Here is a 19,223-nt window from a genome sequence, read left to right as displayed (position 1 = left end):
AGAGAGAGAGAGAGAGAGAGAGAGAGAGAGAGAGAGAGAGAGAGAGAAAGAGCGAGCCGGGCAATGGTGGCGCACGCCTTTAATCCCAGCACTTGGGAGGCAGAGGCAGGCGGATTTCTGAGTTTTAGGCCAGCCTGGTCTACAGAGTGAGTTCCAGGACAGCCAGGGCTACACAGAGAAACCCTGTCTCAAAAAAAAAAAAAAGGAAGAAAGAAAAAAAAGAAAGAAAGGAAGGAAGGAAGAAAGGAAGAAAAAAGGAAGGAAAGATCAATTTTATGATCACTCATGTAAATACATAGTCTCTGGTATGCAGACAATATTCAATACATATTAACTATTATAGCCCAATAAATGACAACCAGTATTTATAAAATGATAACTTAAAAAATAGTCAGTATGGCTGGAGAGATGAGTCAGTGGCTAAGAGCACTGACTGTTCTTCCAGAGGTCCTGAGTTCAATTCCCAGCAACCACATGGTGGCTCACAACCATCTGTAATGGGATCCAATGCCCTCTTCTGGTGTGTTTGAAACAGTTACAGTGTACTCATATAAATAAATATTCATATAAATAAATAAATCTTTAAAAAAATCAGTATCCTTTGCTCCTGGTCACCATCCTTTCCAGTCTTGTTTTTTTGAACCCCAGAACAGCCTTCATGGCTTACCATCCTGTGTGGGAAGAGTGTGCATGTTCCTGGGGGCTCAGCTGTAGAGTGACTACCTGACCTAGATGAGGCCCTGAGTTCACTCCTGTCTTAGTTAGGGTTCCTGTTGCTGTGATAAAACACTGATCAGAAGTAACCTGGTAAGGAAAGGGTGTATTTCATCTTATACTTCCCAGTAACTGTCCATCACAGAAGGAAGTTAGGGCAGGAACCTGGAGGCAGGAACTGAAGCAGAAGCCATGGAGGAACGCTGCTTACTGGCTTGATTATCATAGCCTGCTCAGTCTGCTTTTTCATACAACCCAGGTCAACTTATCCAGGGGAGGTGTGGTCCCTAATAAGCTGGGCCCTCTCACGTCAATCATTAATTAAGAAATGCCCACAGACACCCCTACAGGCCAATCTGATGGAGGCATTTTCTCAAGTTAGGCCCTCTTCTCAGATTACTCTAGCTTGTGTCAAGTTAACAAACAAACAAAAAACAGCCTTGACCCCAGCACCATAACCCACCCACTGCAACACATAGACACACACACAGACTCACACAAACACACACACACACACACACACGCACACTTACACACAGACACACACCCTCACATACAGACACACACTCACATTCGTTCATACACACACACTCACACACACATACACACACTTTCACACACTCACAGACACATTCACACACAGGCACACACATTCACATACACACACACACATACAGACACTCACATACACCAACTTACACACAGACTCACACTCATGCACAGAGATGACACACACACACAAACATACACTGATATACACACTCCCCCCTCCCCACAGACACACAAACCTTACCTTTACCTGAAGAGACTGCTTTTTTCCTTTTAACCTTGGCCTTCTTTCTGACTATTTGAGTGCATGATAAAAGCACACTCCTATCACCTGGATATGGAACTTTCTGAAGCTTTTCCTTGTGTGTGTGTAGATGTGTTCACATGTGTGTGTGCACATGTGAGGGAGTATATGTTGTATGTGAGGCCATATATGTGTTGTATGCATGTGCATGCATGTGCACAGGTGTGTATGGAGGGCAGAATAAATAAACTACTTTGTGTGTGTGTGGTGTGTGTGTTCAACTTGTGTGTAGGAGCCTTCAGAAACCAGAAGGCATCAGCTCCTCTGGAACTGGAGGTACAGGTGGTGGTAAATGGCCATGAGGGTGCTGGGGACAGACCCTGGGTCCTCTACAAGAGAAGCAGGCACTCTCAACCACCGAGCCTGGCTCCTGAGACTCTGTTCAGACATTTACAGATTCGTACCTGTTACTTTTCTACTGATATGCTTAATTCAATCTCACCAAATGAATACAAAATGACAAAAATCGTGTTTCAACTTTCCTCCAGAAGTGTGAACTTCAGTGTTTTTGTACAAGGTGATGGCTTCCCACACCCCTCGCAGTGCCTTTAGCTTCCTGACTTCACTAGGTTTGATCTCTTTTATTAGATGGTGACTTTCTACAGCTCATCCCTCTTGACAAGTTCTATGCCTGCTGGAGAACCACTGGACATTAGAGGTGCAAAGAAGCCTGGTCTTGTCACCAAAAACGGCCTTGTTCTTTTTGGGAATGATGGAAAAGCAGTAAGTGCACAAAACCAAGTTTTGGTCTTCCTTCTATTAACTTAGTTATTAGGGAATGGCTTCCTCTGGGGCTCACTGCGGGGAGGGGGTGGAATGCTCATGATGCTTGTGTCCCCATCTCTGGAGACGAGAGACATTCACGCCCCAAGACAAAATTTCTCAGGAGAGCCCCATGGACCTTCACAGTGAGATCCCAGGGAGACCTACGGTTACAAAAGGGAAATATGGACCTCTGCTTGTCTACCTGCCAGCTTGGGAAGGATGGTTCTTCCCGTTGTGCCTCAGTTTCTCTGTCTATAAAGCATGGAGAGAGATTCCTATCTGTCTCCCACTGTCAGTAATTAGGAAGATCCAGTGAGACCCATGTGGCCTCCTCTCCCATTGTCTACTGCTGTCACCTCCTTAGGCCAGCACCACCGTGAGTAGCTCTGGGCCTCCGACAGCTTCCCAGTGAAGAGTGTAAAGGGCCATTTGTAGTTTACAGATGTGCCCCTGTCTTAATTTGGGTTTCTATTGCTGTGGCATAACACCATGATCAAGAAGCAAGTTGGAGAGGAAAGGGGGAGGAAGGGACACTTCCAGGTCATGGTCCATCACTGGAGGAAGTCAGGACAGGAACTGAAGCTGGGTGGGAACCTGGAGGCAGGAGCTGATGAAGAGGCCATGGAGAGATTTTGCTTACTGGCTTGCTCCTTTCTTTGCTCAGCCTGCTTTCTTACAGAACCCAGGTCTACCAGCCCAGAGATGGCACCATGGGCTGGGCGCTCTCCCACTGATCACCAACTGAGAAAATGTCTAAGAGCCGAATCTCAGGAAGGCATTTCCTAAGCCGAGGCTCCTTCATCTCTGATGACTCTAGCTTGTGTCATGTTAACATACAAAACCATTCAGCACAGTCCGAATTGTTTAAGGGTAAATGTTACTGTGTTTTAGTGCCCAGCTGCAACTAGGTCTTAAACCAGCTGTTATTTATTCCTCGGTGACACTAAACAAATTGTTGAACCTCACTGAGCCTCCAATTCTGCAACAGCAAGGCAGGCACAGGGGCACCCAGCTCCGTCAGGACTGATACTAGCACATGCATCCAAATGCACCAGTGGCTGGATGCTGGCAGCAGTGGTGTGTCCTCTGCTGGGAGCAGAGTGGGGAGTTGGGGTGGGGAGTGGAATCCATAGCATCCTTCAGGAGACTTTGGGTCCAAGCACCTGTAACCAAAATGCAAGTTTTCCAGAGTGCACTGTCCATCCATCTGAGGGGCATCTGGCCCTTTAGTTGACTGGCCCTTTTTCCTGCCACTATGAAGATGTCATACCAGTTCCTTTCGACATGGGGAAGTAGGTCGACCATATGTCTGCATTTTCCAAACAAGCCAGCCTCTGTATCCATCTAACACATTAGACTCCTCCCCCAGGCAGCCTCAGTCTAGGGTGGTCTGAAGCCTCAGCTTGTTTTCCTGCTGTCGTTCTGTAGCTGATGGTGAAAAACCTTCAGTTTGAGGACGGGAAGATGATTCCTGCCTCCCAGTACTTTTCCTCGGGGGAGACATCAATGGTAGAACTTACGGAGGAGGAGCTGAAGGTAGCAGAGACCATTAAGGTGAGCATGTGATGTACCTCGGAAACTGACTCGTTCCTCGGAAACACAGTGCCTGTTTGTGACTGGTTTAATTGTCCCTAGAGCAGTGGGAGTGTGACTTTATCTCCTCCTTCTGTACAAGTTGTAGTTAAGAAACACAGTATATAGACATTTATTTTTCTGTTCTAAGTCGTCTTGGAGGGTTTGGGTGAGCTTGGTGATAAGTTATTCTCTGCTGGTGAAATGAGCCAATTCAAGCCTGAGTATATGAAGGCAGGTTGATTGGAAGCAGCTCTCAGACCACACAGGATGGGTTCAGTGAAGTCACCCTGGGGAAGGGAGACAGAGAGGAGAGGGAAGAGAAAGAAAGTGCAAGGGGTTGGGTGACAGAGAAAGAAGTTGTGTGGGGGAGACTCAAATGTCTGGATTACATAGGGAAGAGCTTCTGGGGGAGGAGAAGCCTAGCCCCTGGTTTGGAAAGTTCAGGGACAGATGGCGGGTATGCCAGCCATGCCCTGCCCTATAACAGGTAGGGACTGAGGGATGCTGGGAGAATCCAGAGGCCAGGTCGCTTTGGTATGCTAAATGTTTGTCCAGGGTCTGAACCCCTGTTGGCACATGGGGGATAAAGAGAACCATTTAGAAACCCAGATTGAAGATCATTTTTAGTCTAGCCAGGACACAAACTCACACATAAATGTATGTCGTTTTCCATGGGCCCAAACTGGTGGGGGCGGAGCGCTCAGGTCACGCCCTTTCATGCACTGGTCACACTGAAGAGATGCTGAGCCGTCCTGCTATGTTGTGCTTCCGGTGAAGGGCAGAGAGGTCTTTGCCCTGGGATTCCCCATGTTCTTTCTTCAGGAAAGTGGTCCTTTTTGTGCAGGTCATCTGGGCTCGAATTTTAAGCAACGTTGCTATGATCGAGGACTCCACAGACTTCTTTAAATCTGGAGCGAGCTCAATGGATGTTGTGAGGTAAAGCTGCCACCTCCGAACTCCCCTCTTCTGCCCAGCTTGTCTACCACAGATCCCTTTTCTTCATGCTTGTTGCTTTTGTTTCATGGCCACGCTCACAGATCTTTTTATTCATTTGTCACCAACCAGGTTGTTTTGCATCTCCTTTAATGTTTCTAATTGTTATTTTCAAAAGATTTCTTTTTATTTTATTTGTGCATGTCTGTGTCAGTGAATGCCATGTGTGTGCTGTCATCCTGCATGTGCAGGTCCAGAAGGCGGCACTAGATGCCCTGATGCTGGAGTTACAGGCTGTTATGAACTGCCCACATGGGTGCTGGGAACTGAATCCAGGTCCTCTGCAAGAGTAGTATGTGTTCTTAACCAGCAAGCCACTCTCCAGCCCCAGGACACTAATTCTTTTTCTACCTCACCTGCCCATGTCCCAAAATGACCATTTCCCATTCTCTCCACTCTGCTTATACCTCCCTGTTATTCTGAGGTCACCAAATATATGAACTTCAAAACTCTATGACATCATCAAAAGTCAGGAGGTTTAGGCCTGTACACTGTAGTTTTTTTTTTTTTTGCAATAATTCACGAGTTCCTAGAAAATTCTGGTTGGCTTAATAAGGATTTCAATACTGCACTGATATTTTACCAGCAGGAATCACTCATTTCCTGTTAGAGTAAGTTACATTAACCTGTTGTTACTTTCTTTATATAAAAAAGTATGTAAAAACAGCAAAACTGTCTGCAAGACAGGTTTTTAATTTTCTCACACCACATCATATTTTCAATTTATTTTTATTTTGCGTGTGTGTGTGTGTGTGTGTGTGTGTGTGTGTGTTTGTGCGAGTGCTTGGCTTATGTGGATCACATGACTGCAGTACCCACATAGGCCAGAAGGGGGGTGTCAGATCACCCTGAAACTGGAGTTTCAGGCAGTTGAGAGCTACCATATGTGGGTGATGGGAACTGAACCCAGGTCCCCCGTGAGAACAGAAAGTGCCACCTGTCCAGTCTCTGTCCGGAATCTTAACATCTTCTGTAGCTGTCACCTATGATGATATTGTACAACATGAACAGCAGTCACTCCCAAACCTCTTCACCAGTGCCAGTGAACAGGCAGTGATGAAACTGTAAACATGGTGGTGATGTGAGCTGGTTCTCACTTTAAGGCTGGTGGAAGAGGTCAGACAGAAGTGTGGTGGGCTTCAGCTGCAGAATGAAGATGTCTACATGGCCACCAAGTTTGGAGATTTCATCCAAAAGGTCGTGCGGAGGCTGAGAGGAGAGGACCAGGAGGCAGAGCCGGTGGTGGACTATGTAAGTGTCTTATTGACGTGCAACTCCAAACTCTTACCACCATTACAGAGGGCATATGTATTTGCCATTTACACGTATAGCCTTTAAGACTAGCTTTAGTGCTGGGTGGTACAGATGCATACCTTTAATCCCAGCACTGCAGAGGCAAAAGCAGAGGCAGAGAGAGGTGGAGGCGGAGGCAGAGGCAGGCAGATTTCTGTGAGTTCGAGGCCAGCCTGATCTACCTAGTGAGTTCTAGGACAGCCAGGGCTACATAGAGAAACCTTGTCTCAGGGGAAAAAAAAAGACTAGTTTTATTGAGATATAATTCAGGTGCCATAAAATTCACCCTCATTATAGCAAATCCAGATAGAATTGATATGAAATATTATGGCCTGAATTTAGAGATATATAGCAGAGCTGCATAGCAGTGAGGTTTCTTTACTACTGGTATTAAACTAGCATTAAGTTAAAATTGCCATTCAATGGTTTTTAGAGCATTCACAAACTGTGCAATCATTAATTAATGAATAATCAACTAATTAATCATTTAGAAAAATTTTATTACCCCAAAAGGGGAGACTGTATCCATTGGCGATCACACTGCACTGCTTTTCTCCTCCTCTGCTCCATACCCAGGCTCTCAGAAACCACCCGTCTCTTTTCTGTGTTGGTGGATTTGCCATAATGTAGGCATTTCATATAAATAGGACCATGCACCATATGGCTCCTTACAGCAGTTTTCACCACTTCTACTCTTTCTGGCCAAGTAATATTCCATCGTGTCTGTTATACTTCCTCTTTTTAATCCAGGTTGACCAAGATAGCTCTGTCAGTCAACCGGGTGTCTAGGGAGTGAGTGAGGATTGAAAAGAAAAAGACAATTAGACAACACTATAACACGACTCCAGCCAGTGCTGAGGCTGAAGTGGTTTTATTTTTCTCCTGTCTGCTTTTTTTTTTTTTTTTTTTTTGGTTTTTCGAGACAGGGTTTCTCTGTGTAGTCCTGGCTGTCCTGGAACTCAGTTTGTAGATCAGGCTGGCCTTGAACTCAGAAATCTGCCTGCCTCTGCCTCCCAAGTGCTGGGATTAAAGGCGTGCACCACCACTGCCCAGCTCTCCTGTTTGCTTTTATACCATTCTAAATACATGCAAAGAATAAAGTCACTTCTAGGTCAAGGAACAACAACAACACAATAAACAAAAATAGTCAAGGAACAAACAAGAGAAAAAACAAAGTTCCATGGTATTCAGGGCTTATCAAGATGATCAAGATCTTGAGCCTACTTCCTTGTATTGGCCCAATGTCAAATATCTAGAAGCAGCCCCAAGAGCTCTCCACACTGGGTGATGTGTGCTTTGGGACCATTTCACCCAGGAGGCTGTTGTTATACTGATAAAAACTTCAGGTATACATTTTTGACATGAACATATATTTTCAGGTCCTTGCTAAGGGTGGCATAGATGACTCATTGTAGCTCTTACAGTTAACCGTTTGAAGGATTGCCAAAGGCAGCCACTTCACTTTGGAATCCCACCCCCAATGTAATGGAGAGTTCTAACCTTCCCCAGCCCCCTTCTCAAGCTCTCTCACTTGCCTCTCTCTTTAGCTGTCTTAGCGGGTATGTGTGAAAGTACCACAGTATGTTTTCAATTTTGCATCCGCTGATGGACAGTGATGTTAGGCGTATTTTTGAGTGTTTATTCAAATCCTTTGCCCATTTCCAAAATTGTTTATCTTTTTATTGTAAAGTCAAAGTACTCCATCTATTCTGGACACTCAATCTTTATCAGATATGGATTTGTAAATATACATACATACATACATACATACAGCCATATTTTATGTATGTGAGTAGACTGTAGCTCTCTTCAGACACACCAGAAGAGGTCATTGACCCCATACAGATGATTGTGAGCCACCATGTGGGTGCTGGGAATTGAACTCAGGACCTCTGGAAGAGCAGTCAGTGCTCTTAACTGCTGAGCCATCTCTCCAGCCTCCTGTGAATATTTTTTGACCTGTGGTTTGCTTTATTCTTTCACTTTCTTTGTAACATTCTTTGACACATAACAGATTCCCCCTCCCCGAGAGATAGGGTCTCACTATGTAGCTCTGGATGTCCTAGAGCTTTCTATGTAGATCAGGCTGGCCTCAGACTCACAGAGCTCCACCTGCCTCTGCCCCCTGAGTGCTGGGATTAACGGTGTGCCCGCTATGGCTCAGCTCAGAATTCTATCTTTAGGAATCGCTGTCACCACACTTTCTCTGTCTCTCATCTGGTGCCTCTGTTCCTCCTTGGTCTTCTTTGATGTAGGATTGCCTATGGTGCCTTCACCATCCTGCATTGCTTCTTTTACTACATCTTTAATCATTTTCCTACAATAAGCGTTTTTGCTTAAAACAATCTAGTTCAGGTTAATACCAACTTAATATCAACAGTATAGGAAAACCTCACTACTATAGTCTTATATACCTTTAAATTTTGGCTATAATATTTTGTATTAATTCTATATGGATTTGCTAGAAACCCACAACAGATTTTTAATTATTGACTTATACAGCTGTCTTTGTTTTCTTGTTTTGGTTTTTAATTTTTTATTATGTGTATGCATGTGACCTGTGAGGTTTTGTGTGTGTGTGTACATGGATGCAAGTGCCCATGGAGGCCACAAGAGGGCGGCAGATCCCCTGGAGCTAGAGTTAGAGGCATCTGTGAGCTGCCTCACGCTGGTTCTGGGGACTGTACCCCAGTCCTCTACAGGAGTAGCAGGGGCTCTTAACTACTGCACTATCTCCTCAGAGACAGATAGCAGCTGCCTTTTAAAACCAGGTAGAAAGAGCGTTAAAACAACAAAAATGTTTTTATACAGATTTCTCTATTTACCTACATAGTCGCCTTGAGAAATCCATTTAAAGTGAATTCAAAATCTCCCTGTGTATGTGTCTGTGCGTGTCTGTGTGCATGTGTATATCTGTGTATGTGCATGTCTCTGTGTCTGTGTATCTGTATGCATGTGTCTGTGTATGTGCACATGTGTGTTTCTGTGTGTGTCTGCATGTTTGTATGCATGTGTTTGTGATGCATGCGTGTATCTGTGCACACCTGTGTGCATGTGTCTGTGTGTATCTATATGCATGTGTCTGTGTGTGTGCACATGTATGTCTCTGTGTGTGTCTGTACTTGTGTAGTATGCATGCGCACATGTATCTGTGTGCGCACATCTGTGTGCATGTGCCTGTGTGTGCTGCATGCACATGCATGTGCGTGTGTGTACACAACAGTAGAATTGGGAAGAGGGTATTGGTGCCCTCCTCTATCATCTGCTGCTTATTCCTTGGAGGTAGGGTCTCTCCCTGAGCTGGGGCTTCCGCTGGGGCTCACATTTTCTTGGCTCTTCTGGAAGCCACAAACCCCAGTCATCCTCTCTCCACACCCCTCAGAGCTGGGTTACAGGTGTGCATGGTTAGTTACATGGGTGCTAGGATCTGAACTCAGGTCCTGAGCATTGTTCAGCAAGTGCTCTTGACCCCGAGCTGCCTTTACAACCTCTTCTTCATGTGGATCCATGTTGCTGATTGCTGTCCTTTAATTCCAGCCCAAAGGTTCCCTGGGATATCACTGACTGTGTCTGCTCATTTGGGAATGCTTTCACTTCCTCCTTTCAGAAGGATGTGTTTGCAGTAGGAGGCAGATACCATTCTCCCCGGTTAATTGATGAAAACCCTGAGCTTGATGGAAGCAAGTATAGTAGCCTCAATGTCTCTTGTTACCCAGCAGTAGAGAGAACAATTAGGCAGCTCAGGTGTAACAGAAAGAACATAAGGGAGAAATCTTGAGATAGCCCCAGCATAAAGGAAATACCAGGGTAAAGAATTTCCCAAGGATCCAAGTGGCACAATGGTGGTGCTGTCAAGTCTGCCAATAGATGGCGCTGTCCACAGGTGTCTGAGGCACCTTTGTGTATAAAGACCATCTGAGCCAGAGCCTCAGATCTCAGTGTCCCCTGAGCATCATGAGAGCACATCTGTCCTTGTGACAGAAGATGTCACTAGAGTCCCACTGAGCTGACCTCTTTCCACATTAGTGAATATCTCTCTTTTCTTTCTCTTTCTTTCCTTTCCTTTCCTTTCTTTTTAAAAATTATTTTAAGATTCTTAATTTTTCTTTCTAAATCTGTTTGAGTTTATGTGTATGAGTGTTTGCCTTGGATACATGCCACCCTCAGAGGTACCTGGTAGAGGGCATCAGATGCCCTGAAACTTGAGCCGCTGTGTGGGTGCTGAGAACCAAGCTTGGGTCCTCTGCAGGACAAGTCCTCTTAACCACTGTGCCATCTCTCCAGCCCCGTGAATGTTTCTTTATCGCCACTTGCTATCAGGTTGATAGTCACAGAAACACACTGACTTTTCTCAGGTTTCCAAGGAGGTGAACGAGATGACAGTGAAAATCCCCTACCAGTGTTTCATAAATGGAGAGTTTGTGGATGCCGAGGATGGAGAGACTTACGACACCATCAACCCCACAGACGGAACTGTGAGTAACGACAGCCGAAGCGAGCTCGATTCTATCTCTCGGCCCCTAAGCTCCTTGTTCAAATACATGTCTTACAAGTCTCTTACGCATTCAGCTCTGACACTAGCTATTGTGTATTATAGTAACTTTGTTTTCAGTAGACTAAGTGTTATGATGAACTCGTGATTCCTGTGCCCATGCCCTGCAGATGTCTCTGTACAGAGCTCCATGGGGAAGGGATACTTCAGACTCACGGCAAGCTTCCCTGTAGAAGAATTGTCCTAAATGTGTTTTTCAGAATGAGATGACATGTACAATGGACAAAGATTAGCTTCTGTTTCCACAAAGTATCACCTTTTTGTCCCCCGTTTTTTCCCTCAAGATGTATTAGTTTTCTGTCACAGAATTTCTCCATTTGATGAGTCATATTCTACTTTTACAATTAATACAGTATTAATCCTGAGAGCCACATGGATAGATCCCTCGGGTGACCTATGTCTGCTTGTCTTGAAACAGACAATATGCAGAGTGTCCTACGCTTCTTTAGCGGATGTTGACAGGGCAGTAGCCGCAGCCAAGGATGCCTTTGAGAACGGCGAGTGGGGAAGGATGAATGCCAGAGACAGAGGAAGACTCATGTACAGGTGTGCTTGCTGGAGAAACAGCTATGTTGTCTTTGGAAATTGGTTAATATTGCTGAGACTTTAAAATTCCTATAAAACATTCTATCTTGAATGCACCCATGGAAGACAGACATGTCTTTCATTATTTGAGTCACATAAAATCCCACACACAAGGTCCTGATGTCTGGATACTGCTTGTATCAGTCAGAGGTCATTGAAGACTACGTAAGATTTGGGGAAGAGCATGGGACTCCCACAATGACTAAGGACCCAGGCAGGGCTGGTGGCAGAGGAAGCGGGTACTGCTCCCAGGTCTGAGGGATCAGAGGCAAGCTGTGGTGAGCACTCTAGAGTCCTTTGTACATGCAGCAAGAACACTCTACAGTGGCTTTGGAAGGAGAGGAACCATGGTGACCCGGGGGATTTAAACCATTGACCATGTCCTTTATACTCTTCACAAGTGTCCTGACGTGCCCCTCAGTCACCAGGTGATAAGGGCTCTAAAGGTCATCTTCCACAGTCACAGACCACCAGAGTAGAGGTTGGACAGAGAGGTTCATATGGGAGGCAGCCCACTACTGTTTTCAAAGACAAAAAAAAAAAAGGAAGTGGGGGAATGCTAAGGTTCTGGAAGAATATTACAAATGAGTTAAGTGTTCCAGAAATAATTAGTTTCAACAATTCATTCTGGTTTCTGCATACCTACAGCTCAACATTTCACCTGAATTGACAGATTCCTTAGAGTGAGATCTACAAGAAGCATGGGGGGGATGGGTGTCATATCCCAAATGGACCACTCTAGGAAGAGAGGAAGGGAAGCAAGGAGGAGAAGGGAGAGAGGGAGGGAGCATAAGAGAGATGTTTTTACTATTTACACCGTCCCACAGACCCCGTTCGCCTTCCTAAGGAACCTGGGCACCTGGGTGGCTCTGCTGTGGACTTAGTGATTAATTCCACACGCCGGATCTGTCCTCTGCAGTCAGTATTGAAAACATTTCTGTACCAATCAGAAAGCCACACGTGTTCACAGGTGGTGCGGCTCTCATTCTGACACCTCCCTGTGTATTAATGAACTACTCCATTGTGCAGGTTCCTTTTACCCACCACCTCCTGCCTGTGCCCACTGCGGCTCAGTTGCTTGTGCATGTAGGAGGCAAATGGCACATGCTGGGGACATAGTTGGCTTCTCCCTGTAACTGTAAGGCTGGCTGGTTGTAGCTCAGTGGTAGAGCACTCAGCTAGCATGTGTGAGGTCCTGGGTTCAAGCCAAAACACTGCAGAAACTGTAGTAACAACTTCTTGAAATAAACTATTTATACAATGATTTACTTACTACCTACCTTCCTAGACCATGATCTCCACAGGGATCATGGTGCCCCTCTGGACTAGTCTCTGGATTCTTAGTCCTGGGATGTTACCCTATCCAGCGCTGGCATATCCAGCTGGTCTGGGCTCCATCAGTATGTGCTAACTGGGTTTATTTCACTGACCACACAGACTTGCTGATCTAATGGAAGAAAACCAGGAGGAGCTGGCAACCATAGAAACACTGGATTCTGGGGCTGTCTACACCCTGGCCCTGAAGACTCATATTGGAATGTCTGTGCAGACATTCAGATACTTCGCAGGCTGGTGTGACAAAATTCAGGTAAGCAAGGAAGCTCCTCATTCCTACAGGAAAACGGCCTCAAGCTCCCAAGTTTGCAGCAGGGTTGGCCTCATTTCTGAGATGGTAGCTTAGTCTCCTGTCCCTGGGAGAGGAGCAATGCTAGATCCCCACATTGAGGAAAAGCAGGCCACCTGCTGTGGGCCTCCTTTCAACAGTGTTCTTTTGTGTGAAACAGCAACTCTGGAAATAATTTTTCACTTTATTTTTGAGACAAGGTCTCTCTTGTTTTCTTACCACAGTGTATGCTAGACTACCTGGCCCAAAAGCTTCGAGGTGATTCCTTGATCTCTGCCTATCATTTCTGGAGTGCTAGGATTACAGATGTACACTACCACATCTGGCTTTTGTGTGACTTCCAGGGATCCAATTCAGGTTGCCAGTCAGGATTGTATGAAAGTGCTTTTACAAACCCTGAGCCATCTCCCTGGGCCCCATGAGCCTTTTTTATAGCAGTGTGAGCCCATTCTCAAGGGAGGAGCCTCATGGCTCATATGTTTTGCATTAGACCTGCTCAACAGTGGAGGCTAAGTCTCCAGTACATGAATTACAAGAGTGTATGTGAGTATCTCTGTCTATGTAAGTCTCTCTCCCTCTCCCTCTCCCTCCCTCTCTCTCTCTCTCTCTGTCTCTGTGTGTGTCTGTGTGTGTGTGTGTGTGTATCTGTGTGAGTATCTCTGTGTGTGTGTGTGTGTGTGTGTGTTTGATGGATGTTGAGTGTCTCTTCCTCAACTTCTCTCCACCTTTGTTTTTTGAGACAGGGTCTCTCACTGAACCTGGAGCTTATGGATTTGGTTAGACTCTCTGGCCAGAGAGCTCCAGGAATCTGCTTGTCCTGTCTTTCCAGTGCTGGGATTATAGACATCTGCCATCCCACCCAGCTTTATGTGTGGGTGCTGGGGATCTGAACTCAGGTCTCCAAGCCTGCACAGAAGCACTTTATTTCTCCCCAGCCCTAAAGAAGCAGCTCTTCATTCTAGTGCAGGGATTTATTTCTTATACATTGAACACTTCCTTTTCATATTAGCTGAGACAAAAGGAGAGGGCAAAGAAGCATATTCTCTGAGATTAAACTTAGTATTTCAATTAGTGAAATATCAGTCATTACTAGTGTTCTGTGTTATGTGGTCGATCAAAGAAAGAATGTCACTCCAGAATGCAATGAGGCTCTGCGGCAGCAGGGAGATCCAGCCTTGATAAGCAACCTCAAACAGCCATGCAAAAGCATATTTATTGGTTGTCTATTTACTGACTGAAGATACAATGAAGAACAGCTATTTCATTCTATTGTCTACCCTAGATGCAAGGATTCTACTAGAATTCCACTACAAACTTTCTTTCCTTTAGGGCTCTACAATTCCAATCAACCAAGCCCGACCAAATTACAACCTGACCTTTACCAAGAAGGAGCCACTTGGGTAGGATGGGTGTGAGTGGAGATGGGGGTGGGGGTGGAGAGCCTCTGAATGACCTGGATGTTGTGTCACTGTGAGGAAACCAAGGTCACCTACCTTCTCCCCACAGCGCCTGCGCCATTATCATCCCCTGGAACTACCCACTGATGATGCTGGCCTGGAAGAGTGCAGCATGCCTGGCAGCAGGCAACAGTCTGGTGCTCAAGCCTGCGCAGGTGAGTGTGGCCAGAGGGTGGAAAACTTGCCTGCAAACTTAAAGCATACACATGTTTATAAACAGCATCCCTTCAGGCTTGCCACAGTGCACACACAACTCTTCATACATTATTGGTCAGTTCTGATCTATGCAGGGGAGAAGCATGTGTATGCATCACAGATCAGAGGACCACCCCCAGGAGCTGTGGGATCTGGGAACCAAACTCGGGTCCTTGGGTTTGGTGCCAAGAGCTTTGTATGATGAGCCACCTTGCTGGCCCCAGTCACTTTACATTCCCCAAAATCTTGTAAAGATATGGAAGATAAGAGAAAAGCACATAAAATAACTTAGTAGTTATGACAACCGTGTAAGCTCCAGGGGTGTACAATCTTTGATGCTGTGACTGTAACACTGCCATCCTCAAATGTGTTGGGCCACATGCACAGATATCCATGGAGCCTGGAGGGCTGCAGGTTGAACATGCCTGAGAGCATGTGTACACGTGTGTGTGAGGGAGGGGGTTAAAAACACACTGGGCAGTTTCCAGAGTCATCTATTAATGCTAGAGTACTTTCTGTTTAAGACAGCATCTCCCGTGGCCCAGGCTGACCTTGAACTTGCCATGCAGCCAAAGTTGACCAGAAACATCTGATCCTCTTGCCGCCACTGTCCAAGTACAATGATTACAGGCAGATGCCACGGCCAGCTCCAGGAGGGTTTTAAAGTGTTATTCTATTCATGGTGGCTTCATTGCAGGGCATAAATAACACACTCTGTGGAGCAGTCCCCTCTCCAACTGTGACAGACTAAACACACTGAGCCAGTAGGCTTCTTGCTTTTCCAGTGTCTGGGGCCAGCTTCTCATCCAAGCTCTCCACACTGCCATTGTCTAGGCCTCATGGTGAAGCTCATGAGTCTGTCACTAGAGGGAGAGGAGGAGCTCTTTTCTGTGTGTGCTGCAGTCCGTTGTGCAGGTTCTTTGTCCAGTCTTTCAGCTGCTTGTCCGTTTTATGAAGGTTGCTTGAGTTAATACTATAATCGGTGATTCTACACAGCCAGCCCTGTCCACTGCACACATGGTAGCTTCCGGAGCAGATGAGCAACCAGAGAGGGAACCACTGTGATCTCGCTGCACCTCCCGCCCACTTGCTCCCCGTGGCCCCAGGAGCACGTGCTCCTCCATAGGACATGTTGGCCTCTGTGACTCTCAGCCCCTTGATCTTCATGCACACCAAAGTGGGAATCACGGGTGCTTCACTGTGGATCTGTCAGTTGCAAGAGGAGCTCAGATATTTGTTTTCCATTCTTCACTGGATCTTCCTGCATATTTTGCTGTTAGAGATCAAATTAAAAAACACTAAGATAATCAGTGTCAGTGTGGGGAAAGATGAGCAGGTAGAGAGGGGCTAAAGAAATGCAGTAAAGACTTTAGTATCTGAGAGACCATGGTGAACTATGTACATGGAACTCTTTGGACTGTGTTGGTAACTCTGCTTTGAGTCTGACATTGTCTTAAAATTTCAAAAAACAAACAAGGGAGCAATGTAAGATACAAACAAAATGAAGTGTCAGGGGCTGAGGGAAATGGTTCATTAGATCTCAAAGCCCATGTAAAGAGCCAGGCATAGATGCATGCGCCTATAACTCCAACACTGGTGGTGGGGGTGGGGAGGTGTGACGAGGAGATTCTAAGAGCTGGCTGGTCAACCAGGTTAGCCAAAACAGCAGCTACTGATTCAGTTAGAGACCTTGTCTCAAGGCCATATGGTGGATGGCAACCACAACACCCACAATACCCACACTCATGTGCATGCACCTCAAATATGCACTGTACCCACAAAGAAGCAGGGCCCTGGTAAGGATGCGATTACTGTGTTCATTTCCAGGTCACACCCTTGACGGCTCTGAAGTTTGCAGAGTTGACCATGAAAGCTGGATTTCCAAAGGGGGTAATCAACATCATTCCGGGCTCAGGTAAGCCTGAGGGACAGACTCTGTTCTAACTGCTGAGTGGCTCAAGGGGCTAAGTGCTGTCTCCCACTGCAGTCTTAACCTAAAATGAACCACACTAAATACAGTTCACCAAGCAAAAATATACTTAGTGTGTAATAAAATATAAAGATTGGAAATCTAGTGTGTGGGGAAGTAGAAGGGGGGTTGCATAGCATTGTAAAACTGCCCTAAAGGTAGGCCATTTTGTTTTCAATAAGCACTTTGGATGATAACAAGACCTATCCATCAATAAGGGGGAGGTGCTAATGATAGCTGTATTGAGAATATTGTTTTAATCCATTTGTAATCAATACAGAAAATGTAAAGTGCAGGTTCAAATGCAAGTTTAGAAACCCAGCTCAGCAAACACAAACCCACCCTCCCCAAAAGATCATGTTTTGCTGTCCCCTAACTAATTCTACAGGGGGTGTGGCAGGACAGCGGCTCTCTCAGCACCCGGACATCCGCAAGCTTGGCTTTACCGGCTCCACATCTGTGGGCAAACAGATCATGAAAAGGTACTGGCTTGCTGTAGGGAGTCTATTCAACCTGGCCACTCCTTGGAATTCAACAGAGTGTTGTAGAACTCGGCAACGCAATGCTGGGAATATGGCTCACTTGGTAGAGTGCTTGCCTAGTACGCACAAAGCCCTGTTTGATTCTGAAAGCTGCAGATAGCAGACGTGGTCATCCACCCTGTAATCTCTGCAGTCTGGAGATGGAAGGTCAGAAGTTAAGGCCATTTCAACAAAACAGGTTGGAAGGCTACCTGGACTACATGAGACCCTGTCTCAAACATACAGGCATACACACAAGCATACATGTATACACACACACATATATATATATACATACATGCATACACGTACACGCATACACATGCATATACACATATAGATGCATAAACACACATACCCACACACATGTACACAAACACACACATGAAAGCACACATGCATACACATGAATATACACACACACATATATATGCACATACACAGAAGCATACATGCATACACACAAATACACACACATACCAATACACACATACATGCACACACACACACACACACACACAGCCCAAAACAAAACAAACAAGAGATACCACCACCAACAGAACTAGAGAAAACCACATCAAATGGCTGTCACTGATGACTATGGAGATACATAAACAGTAGACAGAGCTTTCTAACGCCCATAGTGAACTCAGGGCCACTGGCTGGAGACCAAGCTCTGTGGTTGGGTGCTTGCCTGACAAATCCAAACACACACAACCAGCATGAAGGTAAAAGATGTGGTAGGTTAGACCCAAAACAATAGCATTTTATCAAAGTGATAAAACCAATGGCCACCAAGAATTGGGGATTTTGTGGGCCAGTTTTTCTTCTTTCTTCCATTCTATCCTTTCTAAAGGCAGAGTGCTTCTGAAGGCTGGGACCAGCTTTCTCATGGTTTGTCACAATCACCACTCAAACTGCAAAACACAACCTAATGAAAGGTGTAAATAACCAATAAATAGCTAAAATCTACTTCCCACCCACAGGTATAGCAGGCTGGCTCTTGCTTTGCAGACCTTCATATAACTCAATTCCTTTCTTTTAAATTTAGTTATGTACTCCCCCCGCCCTCCTCCCATGAATGTATGTGTCTGCATATACACCTGTATGCCAGGAGAGAGCATCAAGTCCCTTTATAGGTGGTCGTGAGCCACCATGTGGTTGCTGGGAATTGAACTCAGGACCTCTGGCAGAGCAGCCAGTGCTCTTAACCGCTGAGCCGTCTCTCCGGCCTGACATAACTGGATCCTTGAAGGTGAATTTCCCTCTGAGAATCCTCATCCTTTGACCACAGAAAGTTTTTGAATATTACAGGAAACTTCTAGAATAAACAAAAGGAGACAAAAGCATATGAACATCGTCATACTTACCGCCCAGCCTTAGCAGTGAGCCGTCTCCTTTCCTGTCTCTTCCTCTGCCCTACCCCTGCCCTCTTTGAGACATGGTTTCTCCATTCTCCTGCCTCTACTTTCTGAATGCTGGAATTACATGCACTGCCACGCCCTCATAAATGTGGGTCCTAACATTTCTGAGGCTCAGTTGAGTTTCGCATGCTGAGTAGTAACTTATGGTTAGGGGAGAAAATGGTGGTGAGGGGAAAGGGAGTGGGAGAGGGGTTAGGGAGGTGGGGGAAGGAATAGTGGTGAGGGGAGGGGGTGGGTAAAAGGTAAAGGTGGGTGGGGAGAGGTGGAAGATGAGATGGAGAGGGGGAGAGTAGGGGGAGGGGATAGCAGTGAGGGGGTAGGGGAAGGGTAGGGAAGGGGTAGAGGAAAAGGAGGGGATAGTGGGAAGGAAGAAGAGGGTGGAGAAGGGGGTGGGGAGGGGTAGTGGTGTAGGGGGAGAGGGCAGGGAAGAGGAATAGAGTGGGGAGGGGGTAGTGGTGAGAGTGAAGGGGGTGGAGAAAGGGGAGGGAGAGGGAGGGAACCCCCTAACCCCTCTTTCCTATTTGTTTTCCTCTAGTTGTGCTGTGAGCAACCTGAAGAAAGTTTCCCTTGAGCTTGGTGGCAAATCTCCACTGATAATCTTCAGTGACTGTGACCTTGGCAAGGCTGTACGGATGGTGAGTGGGCCAAAACCAGGCTGTAGGTGCCGACTTCTAAACCACATCTCATGGCCTTTACAGGAGGG

General features: G+C 45.9%; 1 protein-coding gene across 1 annotated transcript in view; it reads left to right on the top strand.

Moving 5' to 3' along the window:
- Positions 1-19,223, top strand: part of Aldh1l2 (aldehyde dehydrogenase 1 family member L2) — a 54,714-nt gene that overhangs the window by 16,517 nt on the left and 18,974 nt on the right. Inside the window, exons 7-18 of the mRNA XM_028776943.1 lie at positions 2,156-2,290; positions 3,761-3,886; positions 4,752-4,843; positions 6,004-6,151; positions 10,549-10,668; positions 11,164-11,291; positions 12,768-12,918; positions 14,284-14,354; positions 14,461-14,566; positions 16,434-16,521; positions 16,964-17,057; positions 19,056-19,155. Coding sequence (XP_028632776.1) covers positions 2,156-2,290; positions 3,761-3,886; positions 4,752-4,843; positions 6,004-6,151; positions 10,549-10,668; positions 11,164-11,291; positions 12,768-12,918; positions 14,284-14,354; positions 14,461-14,566; positions 16,434-16,521; positions 16,964-17,057; positions 19,056-19,155 — 1,359 coding nt within the window. The remainder of the gene's footprint in view (positions 1-2,155; positions 2,291-3,760; positions 3,887-4,751; positions 4,844-6,003; positions 6,152-10,548; positions 10,669-11,163; positions 11,292-12,767; positions 12,919-14,283; positions 14,355-14,460; positions 14,567-16,433; positions 16,522-16,963; positions 17,058-19,055; positions 19,156-19,223) is intronic.

This window comes from Grammomys surdaster, unplaced genomic scaffold (genome assembly GCF_004785775.1).
Source record: "Grammomys surdaster isolate TR1022 unplaced genomic scaffold, NIH_TR_1.0 275, whole genome shotgun sequence".
Taxonomy (NCBI): Eukaryota; Metazoa; Chordata; class Mammalia; order Rodentia; family Muridae; genus Grammomys; species Grammomys surdaster.
This window is presented reverse-complemented; position numbering and strand designations above follow the sequence as displayed.